The 27,137-nt window shown below is 44.4% G+C and overlaps 2 protein-coding genes across 2 annotated transcripts in view; one reads left to right on the top strand and one right to left on the bottom strand.

Annotated features, from left to right (window-relative positions):
- LOC119436312 (N(G),N(G)-dimethylarginine dimethylaminohydrolase 1) overlaps window positions 1-7,323 on the bottom strand; it is a 64,322-nt gene extending 56,999 nt beyond the window's left edge. The window contains exon 1 of the mRNA XM_037703124.2: window positions 7,032-7,323. Within this exon, the coding sequence (XP_037559052.1) occupies window positions 7,032-7,304 (273 nt within the window). The 5' untranslated portion in view covers window positions 7,305-7,323. The remainder of the gene's footprint in view (window positions 1-7,031) is intronic.
- Window positions 7,324-7,499: 176 nt separating this feature from the next.
- LOC119436314 (prefoldin subunit 6) lies at window positions 7,500-26,845 on the top strand. Its single transcript, XM_037703127.2, has 4 exons — window positions 7,500-7,629; window positions 10,882-10,952; window positions 21,484-21,608; window positions 26,673-26,845. Exons 1-4 carry the CDS (start codon window positions 7,569-7,571, stop codon window positions 26,791-26,793), a joined length of 378 nt encoding a protein of 125 aa, XP_037559055.1. The 5' UTR covers window positions 7,500-7,568; the 3' UTR covers window positions 26,794-26,845.
- Window positions 26,846-27,137: the final 292 nt, after the last annotated feature.

The raw sequence follows: 27,137 nt of genomic DNA, 5'->3' as shown, positions 1-27,137 counted from the left end.
AAAATAATTAAGTCAAGGAGAGCAATGACACCTGATGTAATTATGAGATTGTATTCGAGAAAACCATGATATGCGGCACAACCTAGTCGGGAACACCAGATTAATTTTAACCACCAAACTGTGGATACGCGTGTGTTCTCGCATTTCGCCCACTTCAACTTGCGGTAGGCGTGGCTGATAATTGAACCCGCGTGTACGATCTCAGCAGCGCGACAGCCTACCTTCTAAGCCTTCTAAGATACTACGGCTGCTCACAACGATAAGTCCACAATATGCCATCAATTACTGCATAATTCTCGCACGGACACACCGACAGCGATTTTGCTCCATCCGGATCTATGCATTCACGATCCGTCAATCGAGACTGCAGGCAGTCGCATGCCTTCCCTAGGCACCGAGCCAACACCACCCAGGAAAGTCTAGGTGGTGATGACTGAGCTTAAGTAGTTCTACCCAGATTGTTGGCGCCCACGCAATTAATCATTTTTGATGTCAACAAAAAATATGTAGGCGCATATCGGCCTCATGCGACAGCATATCGCGACGAGTCAATAGCGAGGTTTCTCGATTAGCTTCAACGGACCACCGACTTTTACCACGTTGAAAAGCAGGACAAGCACGACGTCAATGCAGTACAGCTACAGCGAACTGCTCGCACGAAGAAACTGCGAGCGATAGCTTTCAAGTGCAGCGCTAGTGCGGTGCCACATTTACTGCAGCTAGGTGAACAATTTTCCGACAGCGGCACGGCAGCGTTGTAGTGGCATTTGACGAGCAAAAAGTGCTACTTCATCGTGCTCGCTGTGAGAATTGTCACTATAGCGTTGTTGTGAACATTAACGCGGTGAATTAAATCAGAAACATGTTGAGTGAACTTACCTCCCAAGTCCACGGGCTCCTTAGACGAAACACCGGCCATCGGAACGTAACCGCGGCCGTGGAGCGCGCACCACTCATGCACAGACACCACAAATTGCAAAGCACTCGATGCCGACCGTCCTGTTAGTGAGGTAAGCTCAGAGGTTCACAAACAAACCGAACTAACGTCTCCGCAAAGCTTACACAAAACGAACACGAGAACTTGAGGACGTACGATGAGACGAATGTACGCGTATCGACGGAAAGACCGGAGAGCAAACAGCCCAAGATGGGTCCGCCGCAAGATGTCGCTAGCGGTGAGCTATCTGGCGCTATGGCGGCGTCCAGGAAGGCTACAGTGAAAAGGTGTATAGTCTGGATACGCGGGATGGCGTACACGTGTATGGTGCGAACGTAGACATGGCCGACGCGGGCGTATACTATATGTTCGTTTGGGCCGATCCCGGTGGGCGTGCACAGCCGCGCCAATAAGAATGCATCACTTTCAGGTTTCTGTTATTGTTTCGCACTTTTACTATTTCAGTCTGAGATTATTTAACATAAAAGACATGCGCTGTCGGTGTTTTGTTTCATGGCATTTGTTTGTGGGCTGTCAATCTCAAAATTCCGAGGAATAACTTTGTCAAGAATGTAAGACAAGGTATGAGCAACTTTACTGAAAGAATGGTGTGGCAATATATAACCCGCATATACCGCATGTCATATAGCAAGGCGTGGCATATACATATACCTAAATATATACGGAAAATTTCGCTCACGGACGCCGACATCGGATTTTCTGCGACACGGGCCCTTAACTCGCGTTAAAATACCAAATCGGCGCCGATCAGTCCCAGTGCAAATACGCGCAGCCCGGCGTGGCTTCATCGGTGCGGTGCCGTGGGAAGTGCGAACCGCGCGTGTTCCCAACGAATCAGATGTCGCATGTGTCGTCGACCAGATGAGGCTGTAAAGCCACCCGGACGCCGACATTATTCACAACCTCGATATGATCAATGCCACGAGTCCTGTCGGCGCGAGGTGACAGCAAGCTCCGGAGACTGACAGCATAATTTATCGTCTATTTGACAGAGGAAACGTGGTGGGACAACGGCAACTTTCGCGCAGGTGACATCGGCTACTGACGACAGCGTCCAACCTGTAAACTGCAAGGCGGAGGGAGCGCATGTGATTTCTGCGTATCATTGTTCGCCATGTTCATGCTCACCGCAGCGCCTAAGCCAAAGGCCTTCCCAGACCCAGAGGCATTCGAATTCAGTAGCGCACCCAGGATCTCTGCCAGTGGGGGGTTGACAGTTTGCCAGTACCATCTAAACAGCACTAATTTCGATTTCTTCACGGGAAATTGTCAAAAAATGCGCTTTTTGCGACTGTGCAGACGATTGCGCGTCTTACATCTTAGTTGCAGTACTCAAATGCGTAAGGAAAGAAAAGGGGTTAAAGAAAAGGGGGGGTTAAGTCGGCCTCAGGGGGGGGGGGGGTTCCAACCCCCGAATCCCCCCCCCCCCGTCGGTGCGCCACTGTTCGAATTAACCAGCACGTAAGCATACTTAGGAGATCTAGAGCTTCGTGCGACGTCCTTTTTCGGTTACCACCGCTCCGACTCAACCCACCCGGTGCCCCGGCGGGGGCAGCGCATGAGTCTCTACACTGTCGAAGTCGTGGCCTACACGCGCCAGCAACAAACAATGAGGGCGCCCGCGCGCTTAGTGATTGCACAGGCGGGCGGTAAGCAAATTGATATTGATCAGCTGTTTTAGGATTCCTGCTACTATCTAAGCTTGCAAAGCTCCGATGCTGCACAGTGATGAAGACAACAGTGGAAGGCTCTGAACTTATTCTGACCACCTGGAGTTGTAGTCCAGAGTTCGACGAAAATTCGTCTGGTTCGTCTGTTCACACTAGGGCAGACAAGAGCCCCTTTTCGGGCGGAAACGGCTCTTGCCTGCCCTGGTGTTAACAAGGAACCCGCACGGGCTCCGAAACGTATTTCTGTTTTTTCACCTCGACTTGTTCAGTGAACGCAACTACTTCTTTACCTGGAGTTCTCTATTACCCACAGAGCCCTCAAATTCAAGGGCGTTTTTTGCATTCCACGTTCTATTCCATGGAGCACGGCCGCTGCAGCAGCTGGGATTCGACGCCACCGCCTCGTGTTCAGCAGCAGAACGTCGAAGCCACTCGCGTGATTGAACTGGAGTACGAGGGCGCGTAAGCGTACTCCACTCAGGCATGGGAGCTGCTGACAACTGCTCACTCAAAGCCGAAAGCGACGCTAAACGCTATAGGTGCGAACAACGGCGGCATTCCTCTAGGCGACTTCCATGTGGTCGGCGCCAAGTATCCGCCTGTTGCGCTACCGCGCAGCCCCACGAGCACTCGGACTCTTGTACGTGACTGGTGATGTTTCCGCCGAACACAGCCTCATCCCATGTCCTGGGCCGCATCCCGTTCATCGACAAGCTGCCGCGTTGTCGACGGGCGCAACGAGCCCTGATGAGCGCGCAAGGACGCCCGGCGGACGCCATACCGCGGGCACTCTCCCCGTGGCCCGCCGAACGGGGACCCCCCGCACGACCATCGGCGGGGACAGAGGGCTGTGCGGCACTGCCTTTCGCTCTCGACAGGCATGTGGCGAAGCAATCGCCGCGGCGGCGTAGCCAATTTCTGCAAGGTGGTGAAGCTTGCAGCTCATGGCATTCTCTGACACTTCGAAGTGTAGTCCTGCGTTTTATTGTTTTAACGACTTTAAAAAACGTTGCACTTCGTTTTTCGCTTTAACTTAGCACCACTAAGGTAGCATTTTCTTTTTTTTTTTTTCTTTTTTGGGTCGCAACGTTAAAAATTCAATTATGGGGTTTTACATGCCAAAACAACGATCTGATTATAAGGCACGCCGTAGTGGGAGACTCCGGAAATTTGGACCACCTGGGAAGTACATGGGTGTTTTCGCATTTCGCCCCAATCTAAATGCGGCCGCCGTGGCCGGGATTCGATCCCGCGACCTCGTGCTCAGCAGCCCAACACCGTAGCCACTAAGCAACCACGGCGGGTGGTTCGCAACGTTCAATTTGTCATATGACACATTTGCTTGCCTGATTTATTCGGGGGGGGGGGGGGGGGGGGGGACGTCGCATTCGCATCTCGCCTCCGGAGACGTAAGCTGCTGCAGAGCCGTGGACTAGCTTATAGGTGTCTGATGGCAACGCAAATTCAGGATGAACCTGGCAAACAATATCAAACGTTTTCTATAACGATGCACACCAAAGGAAAATACAATCTCGTTACGGTATTTGAGTGAACACATAATTGTAGTAAGCGCCAAATCTAAGGTATTAGAAAAAAACGCAAGTCCCTACTTAATTAAGTACTATAGCCTTGAAGTCATAAGGTCTTGCGATATTGAGTCCATGCATTCTGTATTCGATTCGACACATTCTGCACCATCGGCACAATTGACTTCGCAACTTGGACATCACCATTACATTTGACAAACTACAATACGGGAATTCGATAATACTGAAGAGTACCAGCAAGTGCAGCATCTAACTGATACCATAACTAGCCACTGCTAATCTCTTCCGAGCTTCTTTGCAGCAAAGCACGCAACTGGCTAGTATTAAAATGTCGCTGGTAATCTCGCCGCCCATGTTTCTCGCAAATCGGATTCGGACACGGAAAACAGCGCTATCCTCCTGTTGTTGCAGTGCTGAGCTCTGGAAACGTATCGTGCCGTAGCGTCACTGATTACATCGAAATCAAAGTGTTTAATACAGAATGTTCGTTTTCTTTCTATTTTGCCTGCTATGTCAATAGCGAAACCACAACTATACGGGAATCATGGTGCCATTCACGGTACCGGAATAAAATCGTTGTATTTTGGTCCATAAATGATACAGTGAATGTGCTCAAACCACAACCATACTACGTACCACGCCTTTTGATGGTTCCACATCAGCACTCCATCTACGTTAACTCCAGAATCGATGTAGCGGCTCACATCTGAACGGTACAACTGGGTGTTGGTGCCGAATTGGCAAACATTTTAAAGTGGTGTTTGCCATTGGCCCGCCGTCGTCGCTAATAATATGTATGATATCGCGATTGGCTGGTATCTGCTCTTACGAACAATTTTAGCACATTGGTGTTGGGCTGCTGAGCACGAGGTCACGGGATCGAATCCCGGCCACGGCGGTCGCATTTCGATGGGGGCGAAATGCGAAAACACCCGTGTGCTTAGATTTAGGTGCACGTTAAAGAACTCCAGGTGGTCCAAATTTCCGGAGTCCCCCACTACGGCGTGCCTCAAAATCAGATCGTGGTTTTGGCACGTAAAACCCCATAATTAAATTTTAGCACATAAGAAAATTGTCGTGAATACCGGCCCGAACCCGATTTTCACGAAAGTGCTCTCACGTAAGTGCCGTACGCGATTGGCCATCGCTGCGGCGATCCTTTCGTTATGACGCCGATCGCGGGCGCTCGAACGCCGGCCAATCTAAGCCCTAGGCCAATCAGGAAGCTCTCTTACGTCAGATAAGTTTTGTGAATACGGACAAAACTTCTCTTACGCAAACGTGCATTACGAATCGCTAGCGCTCGTACGAGAGGATAGGCAGCCCGCTGGCGAGTGACGAACATGGAAGTCGGTAAGACATTTTTGCGAACCCATGGCCGCATTCACAAAGGTTTCTCTCGTAAGAACATTTTGTCATACAATAATCGCTGTCACAACTAAACGGCGCCTTTTTCTAAGAGATTTGTGAGTTCACAAAGCTCTCTGTTCGTAAGATCTTCGCAGATGTGTCCGCTACCACGACTGGTTGGCGCATGTTCTTGCTAACCGCTCTAACGTACGAACGGATTCGTGTCAGAATGTTTAGCTTCCTGTCCAAGGGCACAAAGGCCGCAAGAGTAGTCATGATATTTCATTACCAACAAAAAGCGCCTGTTCTTACGAAGCGTAGTGAATATGAAGCCGAGTTCACACTTTTCCTTCGTAAAAATATATTGTAATGGGCCGGCACCTGCGATACTTTATTGGTGCAAGCAGGGCATAGTTCCTGTTGGGATTTTTTTTTTTTTTTTTTCGTAAACGAGTCATTCGACCGTACGAAGTGCTTTGTGAATGCGGGCAATGCATCGTCCCTTATGCAGTAGTTCTTTGTACAAATATCGCCACAGGGCTGTACGCTGTTCCGCGACAGCTTTTGTTTGCGCTATATATATATATATATATATATATATATATATATATATATATATATATATATATAACGCGCGAAATTTTAGGCTATTTTGGCGCGTAAAACATACGGCATCAAAATACCCGTTGCATAGAGTTGGACACAGTGCACACAAGTTTGCCTTTCAGGTTTTGTCTAAGCAGTCAACAATCCAGCGAGTAATCTGCATTCGTCTATTACGTTTTACTGGCTGGTAGTCTGATTTAATTTCACTTTTCAGTGAGGTATGCATCAAGGCACTGTTTACAGTTTTGTACTGGGCAAAATGGGCTCACGTTAAAACAAATAATAAAAAAGATGACCAATCTGCTTTCCCTAACGCCTGTATGAAGCACCGTCAGGTCGCTGACAGTCAGAGATAACAGCTCGTTCCACGCCAGGAGAGATAAAGTGGCATTCCAACCTACGAGGTAGCACTAGCGCGTAACAGCCTCCGACGTTGCGTCGAAGTCTTCAAATAGCATGCAAGTACGCAACAACCGTGACAGTACAGCTGCCGCGATAACATCACGACCTATAGCGTCAGCATATATGGAAAACAGGGAGTCGTGCAAGCGTGATTCGCCACACCCAAGTAAACACGATGGGAATGTAGATGCGCGCGACTTTCGAGATGTATGAATGGGTGTGTCACTTGGATACATCATGAGCTCTCTCAGTATCTAGAATACCAGCATCGCGTATCACTGTTGTCCATTTTACCGCAGTGCGCACTAAATAGTTAATAAAAACATCATAATTAAGCTAATTATACACGAGTGACTGCAATCTAAACAGCATTAGCACATGCATTCGGTGACATACAGCGGGAGCCAAGTGCCGCGACAGCTTTGAAGCGCTACGGTAATCGGCACACCTCATATTTAACAACTATTGCATGCATATACAATTGTCCGGCTTTCTTACTTCCTTCTGGCGCTGTCCGTTGGCTGGCCTGCAGATTAAGGCAGCGCCGTTGCAAATGATCGCCGTGTCATCAACGAATGCGCAGTCCGGTGTTGACTCGTCGGCCTGCAGTTCGATGACATCAAGATCAAGACTACGAAGAGTTTTACAAAATTCTTCGTGTTCTTTTCTCGCCAATTCAACGTTTATGTCGCCTATAACACCCGACGAACATTGCTTGATGCTGTTGGGAACTCGACAGACGATCGCATGTGTATACCGCCCGAACGCCATTTTGAAAGTGCTTGTGTTGGCAAAACAAAACTCGTCTAGTGGGGCGCAAACTAGTTAAGGAACATTAATAAATTTTCTGTAAAAAAGATGCAAGTTATAAGCAAGAATATACATTGTAAAGTGGGCTAGGCAAGGATATTATTTACAAATATAATCTAAGACGTAAATAATGATGCGTGAAACAGAAAATAGGCCGCTAGTTGACTTGATGCTGAAAAGACAGAAATACCATCGCTATCAGCATCAATCGTAAAACGAGTCGAAATGGAAGCGCTTCACAAAGCTTTAGTGCAAGAAGTCGAAAAATACAAGGCTGTTCAGAAAGGTAAGCGCCTTTAGGACTCTTGCTTTAGCTGGTTACCTGACCGAATACTGCAGTGTTCATTCATTTGCTTGTTAACTAAATTCGGCCTTCTGTAGAGTGTTGTTCGTTTACCGCTGTCTAGCCCTGCACACGCCTGCCTCAACGTTTCACTGAAAGCAAAACGTGCTTAAAAATTGCAGAAGGCATAATTTTTTATCAATTCAATTCCGCATGAAACTTTCCCTACTCAAGCATAGCATGTTTGTTCTCGATCATTCTCATGTCTTAGAACCCGCAGTAAGTTCTTTCTCTTGTCGGGGTGTGGTAATCGAGAGTTAACAAAAATAGCTTCTTAAGACAGGCAGATTTGAATTGGGTTGATCGTGCTGCTTGGAAAATAGTGCAATGCCCTGCCTCAGAGGACAGCATACGTAATTATGGACGGCTTCCTGGTTCATTAGACTTCAGCGAGCACGCGCGCCAACTAATGACTGCCCACGCTCTTGCGATGTTTAATTGCCGGTCATGTGGCCTGTAGTGACGCTTTTAACAAGCCGCTTTTGTTGCCTTGCGTTATGAAAGGTGCTTTCCTGCTTGGAACTGCACACGCTGAATCTAATTTACTGAAAAGGAATGTACGCAGTGACATGTTTTGCGTGGTTTCGTTGTGAAAAGTGAAATCACATTACATGCACTTTGACTGCTTAGTCTGCTTTGGTGCAGTCGTCGTGCCATTCGTTGGTATTACTCGCTGCGCCGGACGTAGAGGTGTGTGACAGGTAGCCTCTAAGCGGAAAACGCCGCTTTTTTTTTTTTTTTTTTTTTTTTTTTCTTCTTTGTGGGACGGTTTAAAACTTGCTGACAGGTTCACTCGCCTCAACCGATGGCTTGACTTTTGCTTCCTGCTTTGGGGAGTTTTTAAGTTATTTATGTTGCTGATTCTGTGAAGGACTTTTCCACTGCTTTAGGTATAAGTTGTAGAGAATGAATCTGATTTTTTTTTTTTTTTTTCTGTCATTGTTGACTGGTAACTCAGATCTGAAGAAAGTGGGCTCGTCTTCTAAAAATCATGCAAGCAGCTACACCTGCCATAGAGTTTAGAAGCAGAAAAAAAATGACAGCAGTAGTTCTGCTAAACTAATCCTGCGTAATGCATCGAAAACAGCTCCATTCGCTTGCAGGTATAAGGCCATGGGATGCGACTTCACAAGAGTAGGCATAGCTTATTTAGATACTATATGGCATAAGTTTGTTTGCTTCCAGCCGCACTGTGTACAACAGTTTTGTAGATTTACCAACAGTGTCCTTTATAAAAGAAAAGGAAACGTGGGAGGTCAACCAGATGTGCATCCAGTTTGCTACCCCATGTAAGAGAAAGGGGTTAAAATATAAACCGCATGCACGCGATCTTGCGCGCTACAGCAACAAGCGACGTGACGGAGATGGCTGTCGCATTCGCTCGTTGCCTACAAGTCGAACCCCACGCGAGCGACGGCTTTGATCGACGTCTCCCCGGTGTTGCTGGTATGAGGGCAGCAAATACGCGCTGAAACTGGCATGACGCGTGCTTTATTAATTTAAGTTGATGTGTTTTATAATAAAGAGCAGCATAAACATTTCTTAAGGTCTTGCACTAGGTTCTTATCCTTGCACATATCAAAAGTCGTTCGCTCCTTTTGTGCGAAAATCGGTAGTACTTGACTGATGTACATCCTGTTCCTGCTTCACGCTATTGGCTAGTCGCTCATAGCACTTCTGGGCGATGACCCATTTCGTCGCTCGTCACTGTCGCGCACAAAATCGCTCATGCGGTTTGGGTTTAAGAGTTGAAAATGAAAGGGGAGGGACAGAGGGGGGGGGGGGGGGGAGAACACTAGCAGTGCCAACACTTGGGGCTACCCATCATGCCTACAATTAGTCATTGAGGCCAGTCAATTTCATAAATTGTAGTATGCCCGTGTTGCTCTGTAAGCCTGTGTCACATGGCACCGTGGTCCATGAATCTTTTCCTCTAAAAATGCCTACAGTCTAGCCAGTTTAAAACAGTCCGAAGAATGCCATGTTCGATGTCATAACAATGATTAAAAATATGGAATGTGTTCATTATACCATCCAACAACAGCCTATATATAGACTAAGCAAAGGTTAGTTGGGCTAGTGCATTGCTGTAAAACACAGTTCATTCTCTGAAGTGTACTGACTGGGTTTTTTTCTTTTTTTGTGGTATTTGTATGTACAAATTATGCATATCAGTGCAGGTGTAACGAGTGATACATCTGTTTAATGTGCCACAAAATTTTACAGGCTGTTTCAAATAATCTTCATAACTTATGGAAAACATTGTACCTAATTGTTGTTTAATAACTTTAAAACCTAGTGTAATGTCCTCTTTTGGGGACGTTAGTAAACATTCTGACATCACCTGCATGAAATTATGGCCATAATTAAGCAATTATTTCTTCCTTGCTTCCTGTAAAGGCAATGAAACTTGGGTGGAGATAATGTAACTATTCTTTTCCAATGTTCTTTCTTTTCGTGTTTCATCAGTGGTTGAAGTGGCACTCCGCCTATATCGTCACTCAGATCAAGATGTTACCACTGACTTGAGCGAAAGGAATGCTTACATTGAACTGGTCTAGACTTTCTTAAATGGCCACATTACATCAGTGGACAGAAAAGGCAGCAACGCAGTTTTGGTAGTGTTGCATGATATTCTCAAAGCAAGTACTGCCAATCTTCTCTCCCAATTCGTGGCACTCCATTGGAATTTGCAGGATATGCAGCTTGTCGTGCACATTTCTGGCTCTAAATAAGTTGTGAAGTATGCTTATGAAGTTTAACAGTTTTTGTAATTTCTTAAGAAGTTTTGGCAAATTTTGGTAGGAGTGGTAGCTGATACTGCAAATGAGGAAAAAGCCATCCTTCATTTTAGAGGTGGTTTGTTATGATTGGTGACATGGTTTATCACCTAAATATTGTCACAAGACTGTGAGCAATGCAACAGAGACAAGGTTGGTAATTGTGTGGAAGAAAACGATTGTGAAGATACACTATCTGCCATCTTGGCTGTGTTGCATTTTTGTAGAGGTGCTAGCTGCCACGCAAGACGGAACTCTGCTTTCCATGTGTAGTATGTGCATTATAGGAAAGTGAATGTGCACAAAAATATGTTAGCCAGTGTAATATTCTTTAAGCTCCACTGGATATCATCAGTTCTTTGTATGTCCCGAGGGACAAAAATTGTCATATTTAATAGTAATCCATTACCTGCAGACTTCCAGAAGACATACAGCTTGCGGCAAAAGTTGGACTCCCAGTTGAATGAGAACACTGTTGTCAAAGAGGTAATGTCATTGCTTATTTCTATGAATGGTGAATTTTCTGCACTTTTTTTATTGTAATTATTTGTGTGCAAGTGGGTGCGTGTGAAGCAACAGCATTTCACTAATTTGCTTCATGTGGTACGTTGTACTGCATCATGGAATGGTAATTTAGAAGCGCATAAAAACATGGACACGAGAAGAGACGAAGACAAGCGCTAACTTTCAACTAAATTTATTTGTGAGAACGGTCGTACTTATACACAAAAACCACGTGCACAGCGATATCAACACTGGAAGATAGGTACATGACGGCAAAAAACAAAAAGCAATCTAAGGCTGTTGCATTGAGGAAACACCAAGAACCTGAATCATGAACTGCAATTGCAGTCAGCTTTTATGGCATGTGTAAATAATCGAACTCTCGCCGACAATGAAAGTGACGGTTTGCTGATACATTGGTCAGCGGCCGAGAGAATTTGTTCAGTTTCTATTATCAATCTTACATTCTCACGTTTATTCCTGTATATAATGGTGGTGTCATCTAGAAGAGGGCATAGAAATAAAGTACATAGTGTATCAGGTGACGGTTTTCTTGCATTGCATTGCAAAACGTGTCGATGTCACCCTCATCTAGATGACACCGCCATTATATACAGGGATAAACGTGAGAATGTAAGATTGATAATAGGAAACTGAACAAATCCTCTCGGCCGCTGACCAATATCAGCAAACCGTCACTTTCATTGTTGGCGAGAGAGTTAGATTACTTACATATGCCATAAAAGCTGACCGCAATTGCAGTTCATGATCCAGGTTCTTGGTGTTTTCTCGATGTAACAGCCTTAGATTGCTTTTTTTTGCCGTCATGTACCTATCTTCCGTGTTGATATCGCTGTGCACGTGGTTTTTGTGTACAAGTATGACCGGTCCCGCAAATAAATTTCGTTGTTGAAAGTTAGCGCTTGTCTTCATTTCTTCTCGTGTCCATGTTTTTATGCGCTTCTAAATTACCATTCCATGATGACAGACCAACAAGCCCACATTGCCACCCTTGTTGATTTGTACTGCTGTCTACTGCCCCATTTGCAGGTGCTGAGAATATTTTGCCAAGCTATGGCATCTTTTTACGCTGCTACAATGGGATTTCTTACTGAAATTGCATGAATGCTGCTTCACAGTACAACTTTAGAAATAAAAGAAACCGACATCCAACCACAACAGCACAAGTTGTGACTGAAGCATTCCATGCCAAATTATAAGCCTGCTTGCTGCTTGTCTTCCTTTAGTAGTAAATGCTTGCAAAATTAAAAACCATATATATAGAAGTTTGAGCAACTCTGAGAAAGCTTGTGTTGCTATGGATACCTGCCATGAAAGACATTCACATGAGAGCCAAGCTTATTCGGCATAACATGCTCATTTGTCATTCATGATGAACCTCTGAGCCAGACTGCAAGGGGAACCGCTCATGTTTATAATGCAAAATAAATGAGGCACAGAAAAAACAAGGCAATGCACACAAATGTGTACTGTCACCTACTTAGGTAATTGAAGCATATGGACTCAGGGCAAGCAGAAAAACTTGAAAATCCAAGGTAAGTGAGATGGAAAAAAATTTAAGTCTGAGGTATTACGTTCCAAAACCACAATATGATTATGAGGCACACTGTAGTGGGAGACTTGAGGTTAATTTGGACCACCTGGGGTTCTTTAATGCTTACTCAATGCACGGTACACAGGCACTTTTATTTTGCCCCCATCAAAATGCAGCCGCTGCGGCCAGGATTTCATCCCACACTCTCGGGCTTAGCAGCGCAATGCCACTATGCCACCATGATGAGTGTAGGGGAGAAGAAAAGAAAAAAGAAATGTGACATGACACAAAATGATAATGCCACTCCTCACTTGTTAAAGCAAAGGGAGAATCACTAGTGTGAACATCAGAATACATTGTGTAGTAAAGCGTTGGCCACTTGCACTGTTCACAAGTCTCGGCTGCAGTCTCGGCTTCTGATTTTTTGGGACACACCCACAGTCACGACGGTGCTTTTGTGTGCCTCCTCATCCTCTCTGTGTTCTATCCTATCTGTACTGGAAACGAATGCTAACCAACTACTCCAGGTAAATACTATATTGCTGCCAGACAAAGGGCATAGTGGTGTGGCACTTTGCATCTGGCCAACTGGTTGGAGGCACATTCCCTGGAAATTAAAGAGAAACATGTGTAAAAATGAGTCTCGGCAGTAATTGTACACTGTGAAACTGTGTAACAGCATTTGTCAGTGGGTGCTAGACGTACAGAAAAATTTTGCTATCAGCAACTCTACCTTTGTGGCTGGTATTTGATGATGTAAGTGGGAAAACATCTGTTAATGCCAGTTTTCTTTTTTTTTTTTTCCGAGGAAAAATGTTAAAATGCACATTAAAGTTCTTGTGTGTGAGGTTAGAACGTCTAACATTAGTTTCACACCATTTACTACCTCAGTGAGAAATTTGTGGGGCGGTTCCAGAAAACTGAAACGGGCATATGATACTAAAAAAAAACCAGCTTTTTATCCACAATTTCTCTCACTCTGGGTCCTTTGACATAGAAAGTAAACCATCTCGGACGTTATGGCATCCTGTAAAGCAGTTAGTCTTATACTCCAGTCAGACGGGCAAATTTAGCGACAATCCCGATCGCATTCTGATGGAGACAGAATGCAGAAACACTAATGTAATTAGATTTGCGCATTAAAGAACACCAGGTGGTCAATATAAATCTGGAGTCATTCACTAAAGCATGCCTCTTAATCAGATCATTGGTTTAACACCTAAAACTCCAGAATATATATATAATAAATTTAGTGACACTTTGATGGTGCACTGCTAGGTGGGAAAGGAAAATGTAATTTGGAATTGATGGAAGTCTTGATCAATAAATCAGCTGGCACATTATATATTTGTGATTTTAGGCAGCATTTGCGAAATAACATAAACACAATCAATCGTCATGAGCGAAGACAATACGGCATTGCATCCTACACCTGCGCGGCAAGCGGCACATTTGGAAGTACAGAGAATGGTGAAGTGTTCAATCTAAAAAAAAAAAGACGCCTTTCGTTGGCAGAGAAAAAATGATTTCCCTAAGCAGAGATGTTAATAACATTTTAAACCTGAAAAATGTAGTTTTAGAATTAGTGCCAACCCTGCATTAAGCATATTATTTTTGAAGCACTGCTATCGAGTCTATACACTTCGATGAAGGCACTCGCACGTGAGTGCGTTCTTCAGCTAGGATCACTAAACCTTTTTGTGTGACAGCCTGTGAATGATAGTAACAGTGAAGCTTGCTCACTTATAATAACATTAAACTTACCCATCTGACAGGTATTATAAAGATTGACCTCAGTTCGCGCACCTGAGTGGAAGCAGTCGTATAAGTTCTGAAGTTTCAAGGGGCCCTGAACCACCCCTTGGGCTTGGTGAAATAACATAGTCCGCGGGTAGCATACGTTGTTGCCCCGCCGCCCCACTTTGCCTCGCAGTGCAAGGCATTGAAAGAGGAAGGGGAGCACAGCGGAGGCCGTGTTTGATTGCCAATAACTCCGCATCTGCTGAACGCATTAAAGTACTTTTTGCAGCAAAGTATTTCTGAAATAGCCTATTTTTACTTCAAATGTATTTCTCCACTTTGATAAAAAGTGGTTCAGGGCCCGTTTCAGCCTTATTCGAAACACTGTGTGCAGTGCATTGTTTTCTAAGTGAGGGAGTTTCATGCAGATATCTCTTTGTTGGACAGCTACACATGACGTCACAATCAGGCTTTCTATTGCTACAGGTTAGAAAAGATTAAAGCAATGCTGATATGAAAAATCATGTGTACCCCCCCCCCTCCCACTTTTTTCTACTACGGCATGCCTCATAATCATATTGTGGTTTTGTCACATAAAACCCCAGATTTAAAATAATTAACCATTTCACTGAAAGCTAGCAGGGCGCTGCCCAGTCGACCCTTCCATCCTTCTTTATTTTGTGCGTCTCTGCACTCTTGTTCAGTACTCGGTGCACTGAACTTTGGCAGCACAGTCATGGTGTTAGTGTGTGTGTTAGTGATGTGAGGTGCCACATGACCACCACCTTGGATTTCGATGATGTAATAAGCCTCCTGATTAGCTCCTGAAACAGCACTGCACTTCGCACGCATTTTGAACTGGCTGCATTAAAAGGCAACATAATTAGTTATTTATCGCACACTTGGGGAATTGACCCTCGTAATTACTGTGGCGATATTCATAATAAAAAAAATTTAACATTTGTAAAAAAATCGCTTCAATACTTCCTTAATTATATGTATTTTAGGGGTGTGCAATTATTGAAAAAATCTTGAATAATGAATCAAATAACGTCCTATTCGATCTGGTCTTCAAATCAAGTAGTCAGTACGTATACGGATGTATTATATTCATTGTATAAGTATTATTACTATTATTACTAATGTTACTATTACATTTATAGTGTGTTAATACGGATATATTCTAAATAGTTATCAAATAGTTATAATCATCATGTGTGCATGATTAAACATTAAATTTGAGCACAAATGCGATAAATTTCATCCCAGCAGCCATAGTAGATCTAACACACGAGAAGTTAAGTAGTGGAGCGCACTATAGATCAGGAAGCCAGATGTTGTTTCCTTCTAAACCGCAATTATTCGCACTCTCCGAAGATCCTAGGCGTGTGGAAAATGGCTGGTGTAATGTAGGGATGCCTTCTAGCTCTGTTCTATGCCACTCTTATCACCACTGTTTATGGCTGGCTGATCCTATTGATAACGCTGGTGGAATGCCCCGTTGCGCTGCGACGGGGGAGTTTAGGTAGCTGCTGCTTTAGCAGCGGACCAATCATGTTGTTACTGCGAGTTTGTTATCTTATATGCTTAGCCATTACAGACTCCGTATCAGCCACTGTGATCCCATTTAGACAGAAGTTCACTCTTTCCCTACCATGGGGGAAAGTAGGTGTTTTTTTGTATGTTATGGCAGATGTTTTTTTTTTTCTGAAGGAGCTACTGCGCTCAATATTTATTGTAATACATAAACAGAAAGCAAAATGAATGTACTATTCACACATAAAAGTTTTATTAACGAGATGTATGTCATAAAAAAGATATAAATTGTTAAAATCAAGATTGTGCAAGATAAAATTGAACGAAGTTTGTAAAGACATGCTTGTATCTACTAAGAAAAAAATGTTACGAAAATTGAGATATACAAAATGTATTTCCATCTATTAGGCACTATTTTAGAAAAAATCATTTTTTCTATGAACATGTATTTCGCTACAAAAATTCAACTGCAAGCACTACAGTTGGGCATGCCGTGCTGCGGCCACTGATGTTCCGGGCTGGTTTGCATCTTCGTTGCTTTCAGACTCAAAGTCCGACGAAAAGTCAGCGTCCTCTGACTTGCTGCTATTCGATGTACCGATAAGATCAGCCGCAAAGGCAGCAGAATTTGTGATATCTGCGATCTCCCGAAGCACACGCGCCGTTTTCGGAGCCGGACATTTTTGCGTTCTGCTATGGCAATCGCGAAACTTCATAGCACATTTAAAAATCACTGCCGGGCGGGAAAAAAGCAAACTGCTTAGAAAATAAAAATATAGTTTCTCCTCTTTTACGTCTGATGGCGTAGTGTGTCCGTGAGCGGTATGGAAGGTCTCAAAAGTGGCGTTTCAAACCTTGCGAACGGCCATTTTTTCGTCTTCCTTTGACGATCGCGAAACTTCGGAGCGCGTTTAAAAATCACCACCTCACAAGAAAAAAGCGAACTGCTTAGAAAGCTAAGATATAGTAGTTCTCCTCCTTCACTTCCGATAGCGCAGTATGTCCGTGAGCGGCGAGGAAGGTCTCCAAAGCGGAGTTTCAAACCATTGATAGAGCACTAACGATGCCCAATGGGCGCGGTATGGAAAGAGTTAAACAGCGGTTCTTGGGTATTGCGCAATGCCATTGGCTATGGACAAACGGAGTTAAGCGTGCCCTCTAATGGTATAATAATGCAAAATTTCACAGAAAAAAGAAAGAGAAATGTTGATTGAACCCGTGACTTGAACCGAGGACCTCGGCTAGGGACAAACTGAGCATGTCCCTTCACTTGATCTACGCCATCGTTTCACTTCCTCTTCTTTGCCTCATTAAGCTGTCCCCCACTACTCGCTCATGTCTAAACCAGCGATGCACCAGAAGAATAAGAAATGTTTGCCACAGATGGGGCCCCCCCCCTGCGGACAAGGGGCCATAGTCACTTGGAGAGGTGGTCAGACGGAGGTGTTGATAATGGGAGCCAGTTTGCTCCTTGCGATAGTAACTGTGTCTTTGCACCCATTGCGCAGGATTTTGAAATGGTGTTCAGAACGTTTGATAACTGGGAAAGGACCGTCATAGTGGGGCTGAAGAGAATGATGAGGGTTGTCAACAGGGACAAAAACGTGTGAGGATGTTTGCAGGTTTGAGGATAGGAAAACGTCGTGCTTATTCGTGTGAGCAGAGGTTGGCGATGGACGCAAGTTTTGCATGAAAATTCGTAGACGCTGGACAAAAGAAGATGGATCCGAAACATTCAGCGTTGATACTGGGTTGACGAGGTCACTCGGCAAACGGAGGGTGCAGACGTAAACCATCTCAGCCACAGAGCCGGCGAATTCTGGTCGGAGTGTTGATCGAAAGCCGAGCAGCACGATTAGAAGGTGGTGTAATACCCAATCCTCAGTATGAGGCTGAGCGGCGAGTGCTGTTTTGAAGTGACGATGTAGTCTCTCTACGATGCCGTTGGATGCAGGATGGTAAGCAGTTGTGCGAATGCACGCACAACCCAGATGTTACCGAAGTGAAAAGTGCCGACTCAAACTGTCTACCTCGGTCAGTGGTCACCGTTGATGGCACACCAAAACGGCTAATCCATGTAGACAGTTATGTCAGGTATTGGAGCAGCTTTAGGCCACCGTGTGTACCTATGAATACATGTAAGCAAATACGTATAACCACGGCATGGTGGCAAAGGTCGAACGATCTCCAAATGAATGGTGTCGAAGCGTGCATCTGGGAAAGGAAATTTTCCCAATGGAGGCTTGGTGTGCCGTTGCACCTTAATACGTTGACACGCTGTACATGTGCAAACCCAGTCGCGTATATCAGTGCGTATGCGCGGCCAGACATAACGTGTGGTGATAACGTGTTGCATGGCACGTACGCCTGGATGGCAGATTGAGTGCAGTGTATCAAAAACAGCACGACGAAAAAAGGGAGCATAAATGTGGGTACAGTTAGGTGACACATTGACCTGCTTGAGCGTTTCCTGTGTGCCATGAACAGGGTGGCATACATCGACGTTGGTGGTAGTAGCACGGGCTCTGTGATGAAAAACTGCGCTCAGGTTGTTGAAACGGTCGTTGCATAGCAGGCGGTGTGAGAGGCTGAGTTGGACAGGGTTGGTCATTGAAGTTGCGAGTGTTGCGCAATTCCTGACGCAAGTCAGCGACTTCAGGTGCGAGCTCTTTTACTGTTCCTGAAGGGAATCCACTTCAGGAAGTGGAGAGCTACGGACAAGATTTACGACTGCCAGAGCGACGTCCATCATATCGTCGGCAAGTTTCGACTAGGACTTATGCTTAGCTGTGACGAGAGCCATGCGTACATTGGCTGGAAGATGCTGTAGAAACAACTCAAGTACAATATGGCCATGTCCAAGGAGTCTAGTTCGTCACCAATGAGGTGTTGCATTTGACGTAGAAACTGGGTTAGACGTCTGTCATCGAGCTCTTCGTTGTTCAGGAGCTGCTGAATATGCCGATGCGCAGGCGGGACGAGACAGCAAAGAAGAGTCTCTTTGACTGTCATATATGGAGTTTCGTCACGTGGCTGTACGAGGATGCCGCGTATCTCGGCCGTAGCCTGTAGCGATAATGCTTCAAGCAGGAGTTCATACTTGCGAACTTCCGACATGACGATTACGGAACTTGTTCTCAGCTTCGGTAGTATAATGGTGGCTGTAGCTCCTATAAAGCCCGTAGAAGATACCTGACTGGTTGCAGAGGTAGTAGGAGTGGGGTTGAGGTCGTCTGGAGTCTCACGATCCATTGAAGGTTGCGTGTTCACATCACGTCCAGGTCACCAGTAACTGTGGAACCACCAAGCACAGTTAAGAACACTGGGGCTTTATTTGTACGTCCCTTCACTTGATCTACTTCATCGTTTCATTTCCTCTTCACCTCACTAAACGGCCCCCCACTACTTGCTCATGTCTAAACCGGCAATGTGCCAGAAGAAGAAAAGTTTGCCACAGATGTATGTCCTCCTCTGTAGTACCTTGGCGCACTCCCCAAATTTTTCTCTTGCAACTCACGCATGTGCTCAAGGGTCAGGCAAGCACAGTGTAGCTCTCGCGTGTAGCTCTCACACAGTGTAGCTCTCGCCCTTGAGAAAATGGAAATATGCATTCACATGTGCCTCATATATTTTGCTTGCGTTAACTATCTCCCGCCATGGTTGCTTAGTGGCTATGGTGTTGCGTTGCTAAGCACAAGGTCGCGGAATCAAATCCTGGTCATGGCGGCCGCGTTTCAATGGGGGCAAAATGCAAAAACGCCCGTGTACTTAGATTTAGGTGCACATTAAAGAACCCCAGGTGGTCAAAGTTAATCCGGAGTCCCTCACTACGATGTGCCTCATTATCAGATCGTGGTTTTGGTACGTAAAACCCCATAATTTAATTTTTCTTTTACGATTGGAAAAGAATCTTCACATCCACATTGTTGCTTACATAATACAGTGACAGTATGTTAGTGATTGGAGTATCCTTGTTTCATTTATTGTGCACATCGTACTTCTCATGTTGTGCTTTTTGTGTCTCGGCACAGACACATCAAAATCATATTAAAGCTAAAGAAATGGCAGAAGGTGAGAAAGCATACTGATGAGAAAGCATGCTCGATAATTGCTACCAATTTTACAACAGTTCATAGAAGCTCTGACAAAATGTGACACTTCTTCCTTTGCCTTACTGGCCCACCAGGTAAACTCGTGATCAAAACAGCATGCAAAAAATAGGTCATATGTGGCAGTGCCTTCTAGATCGGCATCCAGCTGTGAAATGTCGTGCTTGCCACTACGCACCAAAAAATTAAGAGTGGTCAACTGCTGTTCAAATCTACGAGAGTTGAAGTGCATGTGTGATCTTGGAGGCCATGTTACCCATGACTCCTTTTTGTCGTCTGCCATGTGGCACCACAGGCACTTTCAGCAAGTGCTGATAGCAACAGAAAGTGATCATACATTGTGCAGCAGCTAAGCAAGTGACAGTAATGTAGAAGCTTTGGTTTTAATTATGTCAAGGTTCTTCAAAAGTTTTTATTGCGATAGCAATTATATGGACACTCCAAGCGCATTTCTGGCGTCGCCATGAGGTTCCGTATAAAGTCCAACGGTGATAAAATCGTCACCGCGTGCCATACGCTGTGTGTGCAAGTGAAAGCGTACGAGGGCAAGCCGGCAATTGCGGCTCAATGTGTGCAGCTCTATCATTTATGCACAGATCACTATTAGATTGCTGCTCAAGCAGTGCTCTTTCAATAAAAAGTTGTAGTTTCGCCTGAAAGGCAAAGCATCGATTGAGATAGCAAATTATTAGAGAGCTATATGAGGCAAGGATAGTAGTTTAATGGGCCGTATAAAGTTGTAAACATTCGCTAACTAACTAAATAAACAAGCACGGTGTCACGCGTGCACAGGTAAACATGAACACATCTCGCTCAATGACGAGGGATGAAGGCAGGCCAGAAGGTCGCGGTCTTTCGCGCGTGAGGCACAGGGGCAAGGCGACGACGAGGAGGGAGGGAGGGAAGGGGGCCGCATTCTGCTCCGTCGGCCGCTGCTCACAGCATGGGTGCCGCATCTTGTAAAGTTATCTGCGATGTGAGAGGAGTGTGCGCCCGTGCGGGCCTCATCTTCAAAGCAATCTGCGATGGGGACGAAGTGCGTGTGCCGAGTGTCGGTAGCTTCGTATGCGCTGTGCTTTCGACGTTCGGTTTGCGTTGAAGCGAGACGAGAGACAGCGCGAAGGTTAATTTGCCCGCTGCTGCTGGCGTGCTTTCTCACTCCAGCATTTTCACAGCAAGTTTCCTCGGTCATCGAGCGAGATGTGTTCATGTTTACCTGTGCACGTGTGACACTGTGCTTGTTTATTTAGTTAGCGAATGTTTACAACTTTATACGGCCCATTAAACTACTATCCTTGCTTCATATAGCTCTCTAATAATTTGCTATCTCAATCGATGCTTTGTCTTTCAGGCGAAACTGCAACTTTTTATTGAAAGAGCACTGCTTGAGCAGCAATCTAATAGTGATCTGTGCATAAATGATAGAGCTGTTCATCCAGTGCTGTATTGCATTTGGGTAACGGTAGTTCCTTATGTCTGTGTACTCTTAGAACTTGAGATATTTATGTTCACTTAATACAAGTGATCATAGAATTGATGCATTCTTCAACATTTAATTTTTTTTTCTCTGCAGGAGCTGGCTCTTCTAGAAGCTGATGCAGGGGTGTACAAGTTAATTGGCCCTGTACTTATAAAGCAGGGGCTAGAAGACGCCAAACAAAATGTTGACAAAAGACTGGATTACATCAGCACAGAACTGTTAGTGCAACAATTTTGCTTCCTTTACTACTTGGACATGAAGCTACAATATAACCCCTATCAAAAGAAAGTAAAGACTAGTTGCCCATTGTCGACAGCAGCAAACTAACCTTTACTTTTTTGTGGTAGGCTGTATGTTTGTTTTATGGTAGCAGTGTTCCACAAGCATGCATGCTTGGCACTACTCACTGTAAGGTCTTCATGGTATAGCCATAAGGCATAGATGAAGTGGTATTAAAGCTTAACAGAAAGGGTAAGGAAATAATCAGTGAGAACAGTTTTACTGAAAGGAAATACTTCTGGCACGCTTACTTAAAATTGCAGCATTGTAGTTGTATGCACCTAAGATGGTTGAAAGAGACAAAAGCCATACTTTTTGGCATAGTGTCATTTTTTGCATCCTTTGCAATGCACATGCCCTGAACAGCGGTATTCTTTCATGAACACTGGCTCACCCAATATTGCATAATGCATCAGGTGCAAACAGAAACATGGGAGTCCTGCTAAAAACTTTGTTTTCAACAGCACCAGTTATACAGAAATGAGGAAACATTTCTGAAGCCTAAACTTCAAGAAATTAAGGTAGAATGGCATTGGTGATGGAGCCAGTAATTGAGGCCTCCACTTTTTCTTTATAGCTCAGAATATGAAAAGCAGGAGGGTAAAAGGCCGTGTTTTAAGAGAAGGTAGTATAATTTGGGGGGGAAATACAGATTTTTAATTATGTACGTGGTGCACCTAATTAACTCTTTTGTTACCATATAAATGCTGCTATTTTCATTAGTTGTAGATTTTATCTGTTATTTTAAGAAATACTTGCCACAATTTAGGCTACACAGTTTTGAGCAACAAAACTGTGTGCAGTGCTTACATGACCATTGCAGTGGTTGGGGTGAGTGCTGGTAAGAGGTTTTGCACTGCAGGTTGGGTAGTGGAGCATGCCACATGAATTCATAGGACACACAAACATGCACTTACACGATACATACTGATGAAAGCTGTCTAAGCATTTAAAATGTGCCATTCTCCCATGGCAGATGCTGGTCACCACTCATCATACAGGGTGCCTAGATGGACGTAGGGGCCACAGGCATGAAAATATTCTTTTGAATAAGTATACAGTGCTATAAAAATGGGACACTAATTCGCAAGGGTGGCTGAACGGGCGTGTTGGTAGCGCTCTTTCCAATCCCTTCTCTCGCTTCCATGTAGATCGTCGCGCTGCTAACCAAAGATGGGACACTAAGCCATTGTATACAGACTCGCCTGAAAACTGTGTCAGTCACGGAATCACTTCGTGTTCATTTCGGTGCGACAGCACAAATGTCCTGTCCTTGTCAAAGTGTTAAACAGGCGTGCCTGCATTGTTGCATCACTGTCGGCAAAAGGAATCACCTCAACGGCAGCATGTTTGTGCACATTTATAGCTGGCATTTAACACAGTAACTGTGATGGTAGTTCTTGCTCTGTGCTGTGTGCAAGGTTTAAACAAGCAGTTTAATTGCAGATTAGGTAGTTAGTAAAGTACGATAAAGCCTGTTGCATTTGCTGCATATTTTGACATTTGTGGTGCAGTACCATAGTTGTCAGAGGGCGAGAATCTTGTAAAATCTATAAAGTTGAAAAGCATCTATGCACCTAGCTCTGTTAAATTTTAGTTACACTATTTAAAAAACTACACAACACCTTTCATTTCTTACACTGTTAACCGTTTTGTCCACATTTTATTTACATATTGGTCGTTTTCTGCCTACTGTGTTTATCGAATTTTACGCCACAATAGGTTTCCTGACCAATAAACTGAAGCATTTACAAATACTTTGTTCCTGTTTCATGGTCGTGCATAATATGGCAACATAATAGTGTAAGATACACGACCATAGGTGAAAATATTGCTGTCTCTCGGGGACTATGCTTAGGAGTGCAGAGGTGCTAAGAGCAGGTGTAGTGTAGTTTTGTAAGAAGAGCTTTTACTGAATTCTTAGGTTGTCATCGAGTGTAAGTATTTCTTTTGCAAGTAAGGATGTCATTGCTAAATACTGTGCATCCCATGACCGAAAGTAATCTTCAGGCATGAGGGCCTCGTCAACCAGTTAGTGCCACGTGCCTCTGAAGTAAGTCTCCTGCAATGAAAAATAATTGGGATCACCTGGGGAAGCTCCAGCTTAACAAAAGGTGCTGAGGGAAAGCAATCAAACATGCTGTATGGAGTTCACTATAGGCCTACAGTGCCCCATCCTATTATACAGTGAATTTTCAAGCAAGTATTTCTATTTATAGACATAAGTATTTGAAGTATTGGGGTTGAGTATAAATTGGCTAGACTGCATTAAATGTTATTTTGTATGCAAGCTGTGCCGTAGTAATTGGTTTTTAAAAAAATATATATACCTAGTTACTTGTGGGTCCGGAAACTAGTGAAGAAATATAAGAAAATTCGGCAGAGACACTTAAGACTGCTTACGTGTGGGAATGCAAAAGCATTATAGTTGCTTTGGTGAAATGTTTTTTTTTTTTTTTTTTCTGTACATTCCTTGTCCGTGCAAGCTCTCGTCTGCATTTTAACTGCGTCTCGTTAAGGCCAAACGAAAACACGCCAAGCGTCTCAATGCGCTCGCTTTCCTCCGAGGAATAACTCGAAGGACCTCTCATTTAGTGATTTCTGGCTCAATTTAGGGACACGCTTCAAAAAATTATGGAACACTGACGTGAGCCCAGCAAGCGAACTCATCGCAGCACCCCGCAGTATCTACATCACGTAGCAGATGCAGCTACGTGGCAACTGTAGTGTGTTTGCAATGTGCACGACAGGGCTGGAGTGCGCACTCATGTACTCCAGTCTGGCCGTGCCACGTGGTGTGAACCGGCTTTTTCCTGCACCAGCTTGACCGATGGATAGCTCAATACGGAAGAGATGTCTGCCAAGGCCTCTAGACAATGGGCGGCCAGGAGTGAGCACAAGCTGGCAAGCGTACGTGTGGTCTGACCTTGAGCTTTGCGTGGTTTGAGGCTAATTGAGTGTTCAAAACTAATAGAAATTCGCAAGACTCAATGGCTACACCGATAAGCAGGGTGGCCAAAGTTTTAATTTCCACGCGAGTGGCTGCGGCTGAGCGTGAGCAGACGATAGCTTCTTATGCAAGTACATCATTGTTATGAAAATCAAAAGCAGATTTTCGATTACTTCAGCATGTTTACTAAACTGCATCTATAAATATACACCGTAACAGACAAAAATCCAAACACCCTCCTTGAGCTATCAGCCAATAGCAGCTGTTTATGGGAATCTTGCATATGATGGCATATGCAAGCCACTGGCAGCTTCAAAGCGGGTGAGGCTAAGGCCTCCTTTGAAAAGAGAGTGTTTGAGCAAAAGGTGACTTCGCACTCTGCTTGTGAGCCCCACACACCATGCACGAGTGCAAAATTTGGCTGAGATACTCAGCAGCATATACTATCTACAGAATGTTTTTTCACCAAGCCCGAGGGGTGGTTCAGGGCCCTTTTAAAGGGCCCCTCTCCAGGCCGCATAGGAAATTTTGGTGGAAATTGCTAAGTGTCCTCTAGGGAGCGTTCTACCACAAGAATTTTTTAAATTGATTCATTATTAGCAGAGGTAGAAATATTTGAAGGGTCGCAAACCCTTCAAATATTTCAAACCCTTCAAACCCTTCAAATAGTACGGTAAACGCCACTACCAACGCCACCTAGGTGGCGTTGGTAGTGCTTCTTGATGCCAGCGTCCCTTCGAATGCTGGCATCGAGGCGCCGTAGTGCTGAGACCACCGAAGCGTTCACTGTCGGTGCGCGTTAGTGTCATAATGCAGTACTTCTCTTTTCTGCTCGTAGGCAGCGGCACCGCCCCGAGCAAGAGCGCGGGTACACGGAGGAGTGTTAGATATATAAGGCGCGTCTGTGTAGCTCTCTGCAAATGCGTTTGTGGCGCAATGGGTTAAACGCTCGGCGATCTATCGTCGCGGACCGAGAGGTCGTGGGTTCGATTTCGAAATTTTGCATGTTTGTGGAACTTTTTCTTCTGGTTTCTTTCTTTGTATTATGTTCTATGACGTATTTCCGTCACTGACGTATTTCCGTGACGGAAATACGTCAGTGAAGTCTTGGTGGACCCCGGCATAAAACACTTTCGTGTTAAAATATACCATTACATTTTGTTGATTTTTTGTGTCGGATATTTTCACACTGTAAATACACTATGAAAGCTTCATGAGTGACGCTTTATTCTTTGAAACGCTACGATACTGTACTTTATAAAGTACGCTGGGCCTTTGTGGGAGCAAAGCCTGATGTAGGTCGCCAAATGTATATGCTATATTTTTCTATAACTGCTGCAATTCAGCTCCCTGAAGATGAGCAAAGATAAGTTTTGTTGTGTAGTTCAATTCCAGCCTGCATATGCATTTCTATCAGCAAGTCATGAGCAAGATGAGCAAATATCTTTCCGTTGCTGTTTTCATATGGCACTCGGAACGATATTGCACAGCATGGTCCTTGTGTGTGAATTCTCTGTCAAAAGCATTGCTTTGCATCTTGAACCTTTCTTTCATATCTTGATATGATTCTAGCAGCTACCTAATGATTGAATTTGCTCCTAAATGTGAAGGCTGCTATGACAGTCATTTGCTGCAGTTTGGGGTTATGCAGAACCATGTCTGATTGCCTTATTAGTTCCAGAAATTAAGTTTGGAAATCAAGGTATCCAATGTTTAGTGCATAGCCACTGTCAGTTTCATTTGAAACTTTGCATCTGTGAGTTGTGCACATGCAAGGTGTCAGCATGTCATGCCTGTGTGGCTGTTTACTAGTGTAAAGCTAGTAGTTCAATCATCAAAAATCTGCCTTCATATCGCCAAAAGCAAATTGTTGATATGTACGTGGTTCAGTTTGATGTTCGGGTACCATGTGTGCCTAATCAAGGCTAGTTCACAGAACTGTTTGGGCTGTGTTCAGAAAAGGGTGCCTTTTCCAACCATGAAAAACTTACACCCATAAATTTGTATATGTTGAGTATTCAGCATACTTTACCCCCTTTTTTTTTTATCCTAGGAAAAGGCATGATTCCCTGCTTCAGGAGTTAGAGAAGAAGCAAGATGCCCAGAGGGACACCATCCACAAGTTGGAACAACAAATCCAGCAATCCAAGGGAAAAGCAGCTGGCAAGATGTGAATACCTCAAATACATCTAAATTTTTCTGCTTATAAAACTTATACAAAGCCGATTTCTCTAGAGTCTCTGTCTCTTGTTTCCTTGTTCTCGTTCTTTTTCTTTTTATTTTATTGTTTCTTTTTAATAGGACAGAAGCAAAAAGCCAGATGGCATAACAATGGCCTTTGTTTTGAGCGCTCTTTGGCATCCTCAGCCACCAAGAACGTTATCTGCAGGGTTTCAGCACATGTCCGCAAATACATTTTCTACAATTCCTTGAGACATGTAAGCATCTTTTCCAAAGGAATACATTAAACAAAGGAGACTGCTGACCAACAAAGATGAAAATGCGGGTGATGTAGTGG

Source organism: Dermacentor silvarum, chromosome 1 (genome assembly GCF_013339745.2).
Source record: "Dermacentor silvarum isolate Dsil-2018 chromosome 1, BIME_Dsil_1.4, whole genome shotgun sequence".
In the NCBI taxonomy this organism is placed as follows: domain Eukaryota; kingdom Metazoa; phylum Arthropoda; class Arachnida; order Ixodida; family Ixodidae; genus Dermacentor; species Dermacentor silvarum.
This window is presented reverse-complemented; position numbering and strand designations above follow the sequence as displayed.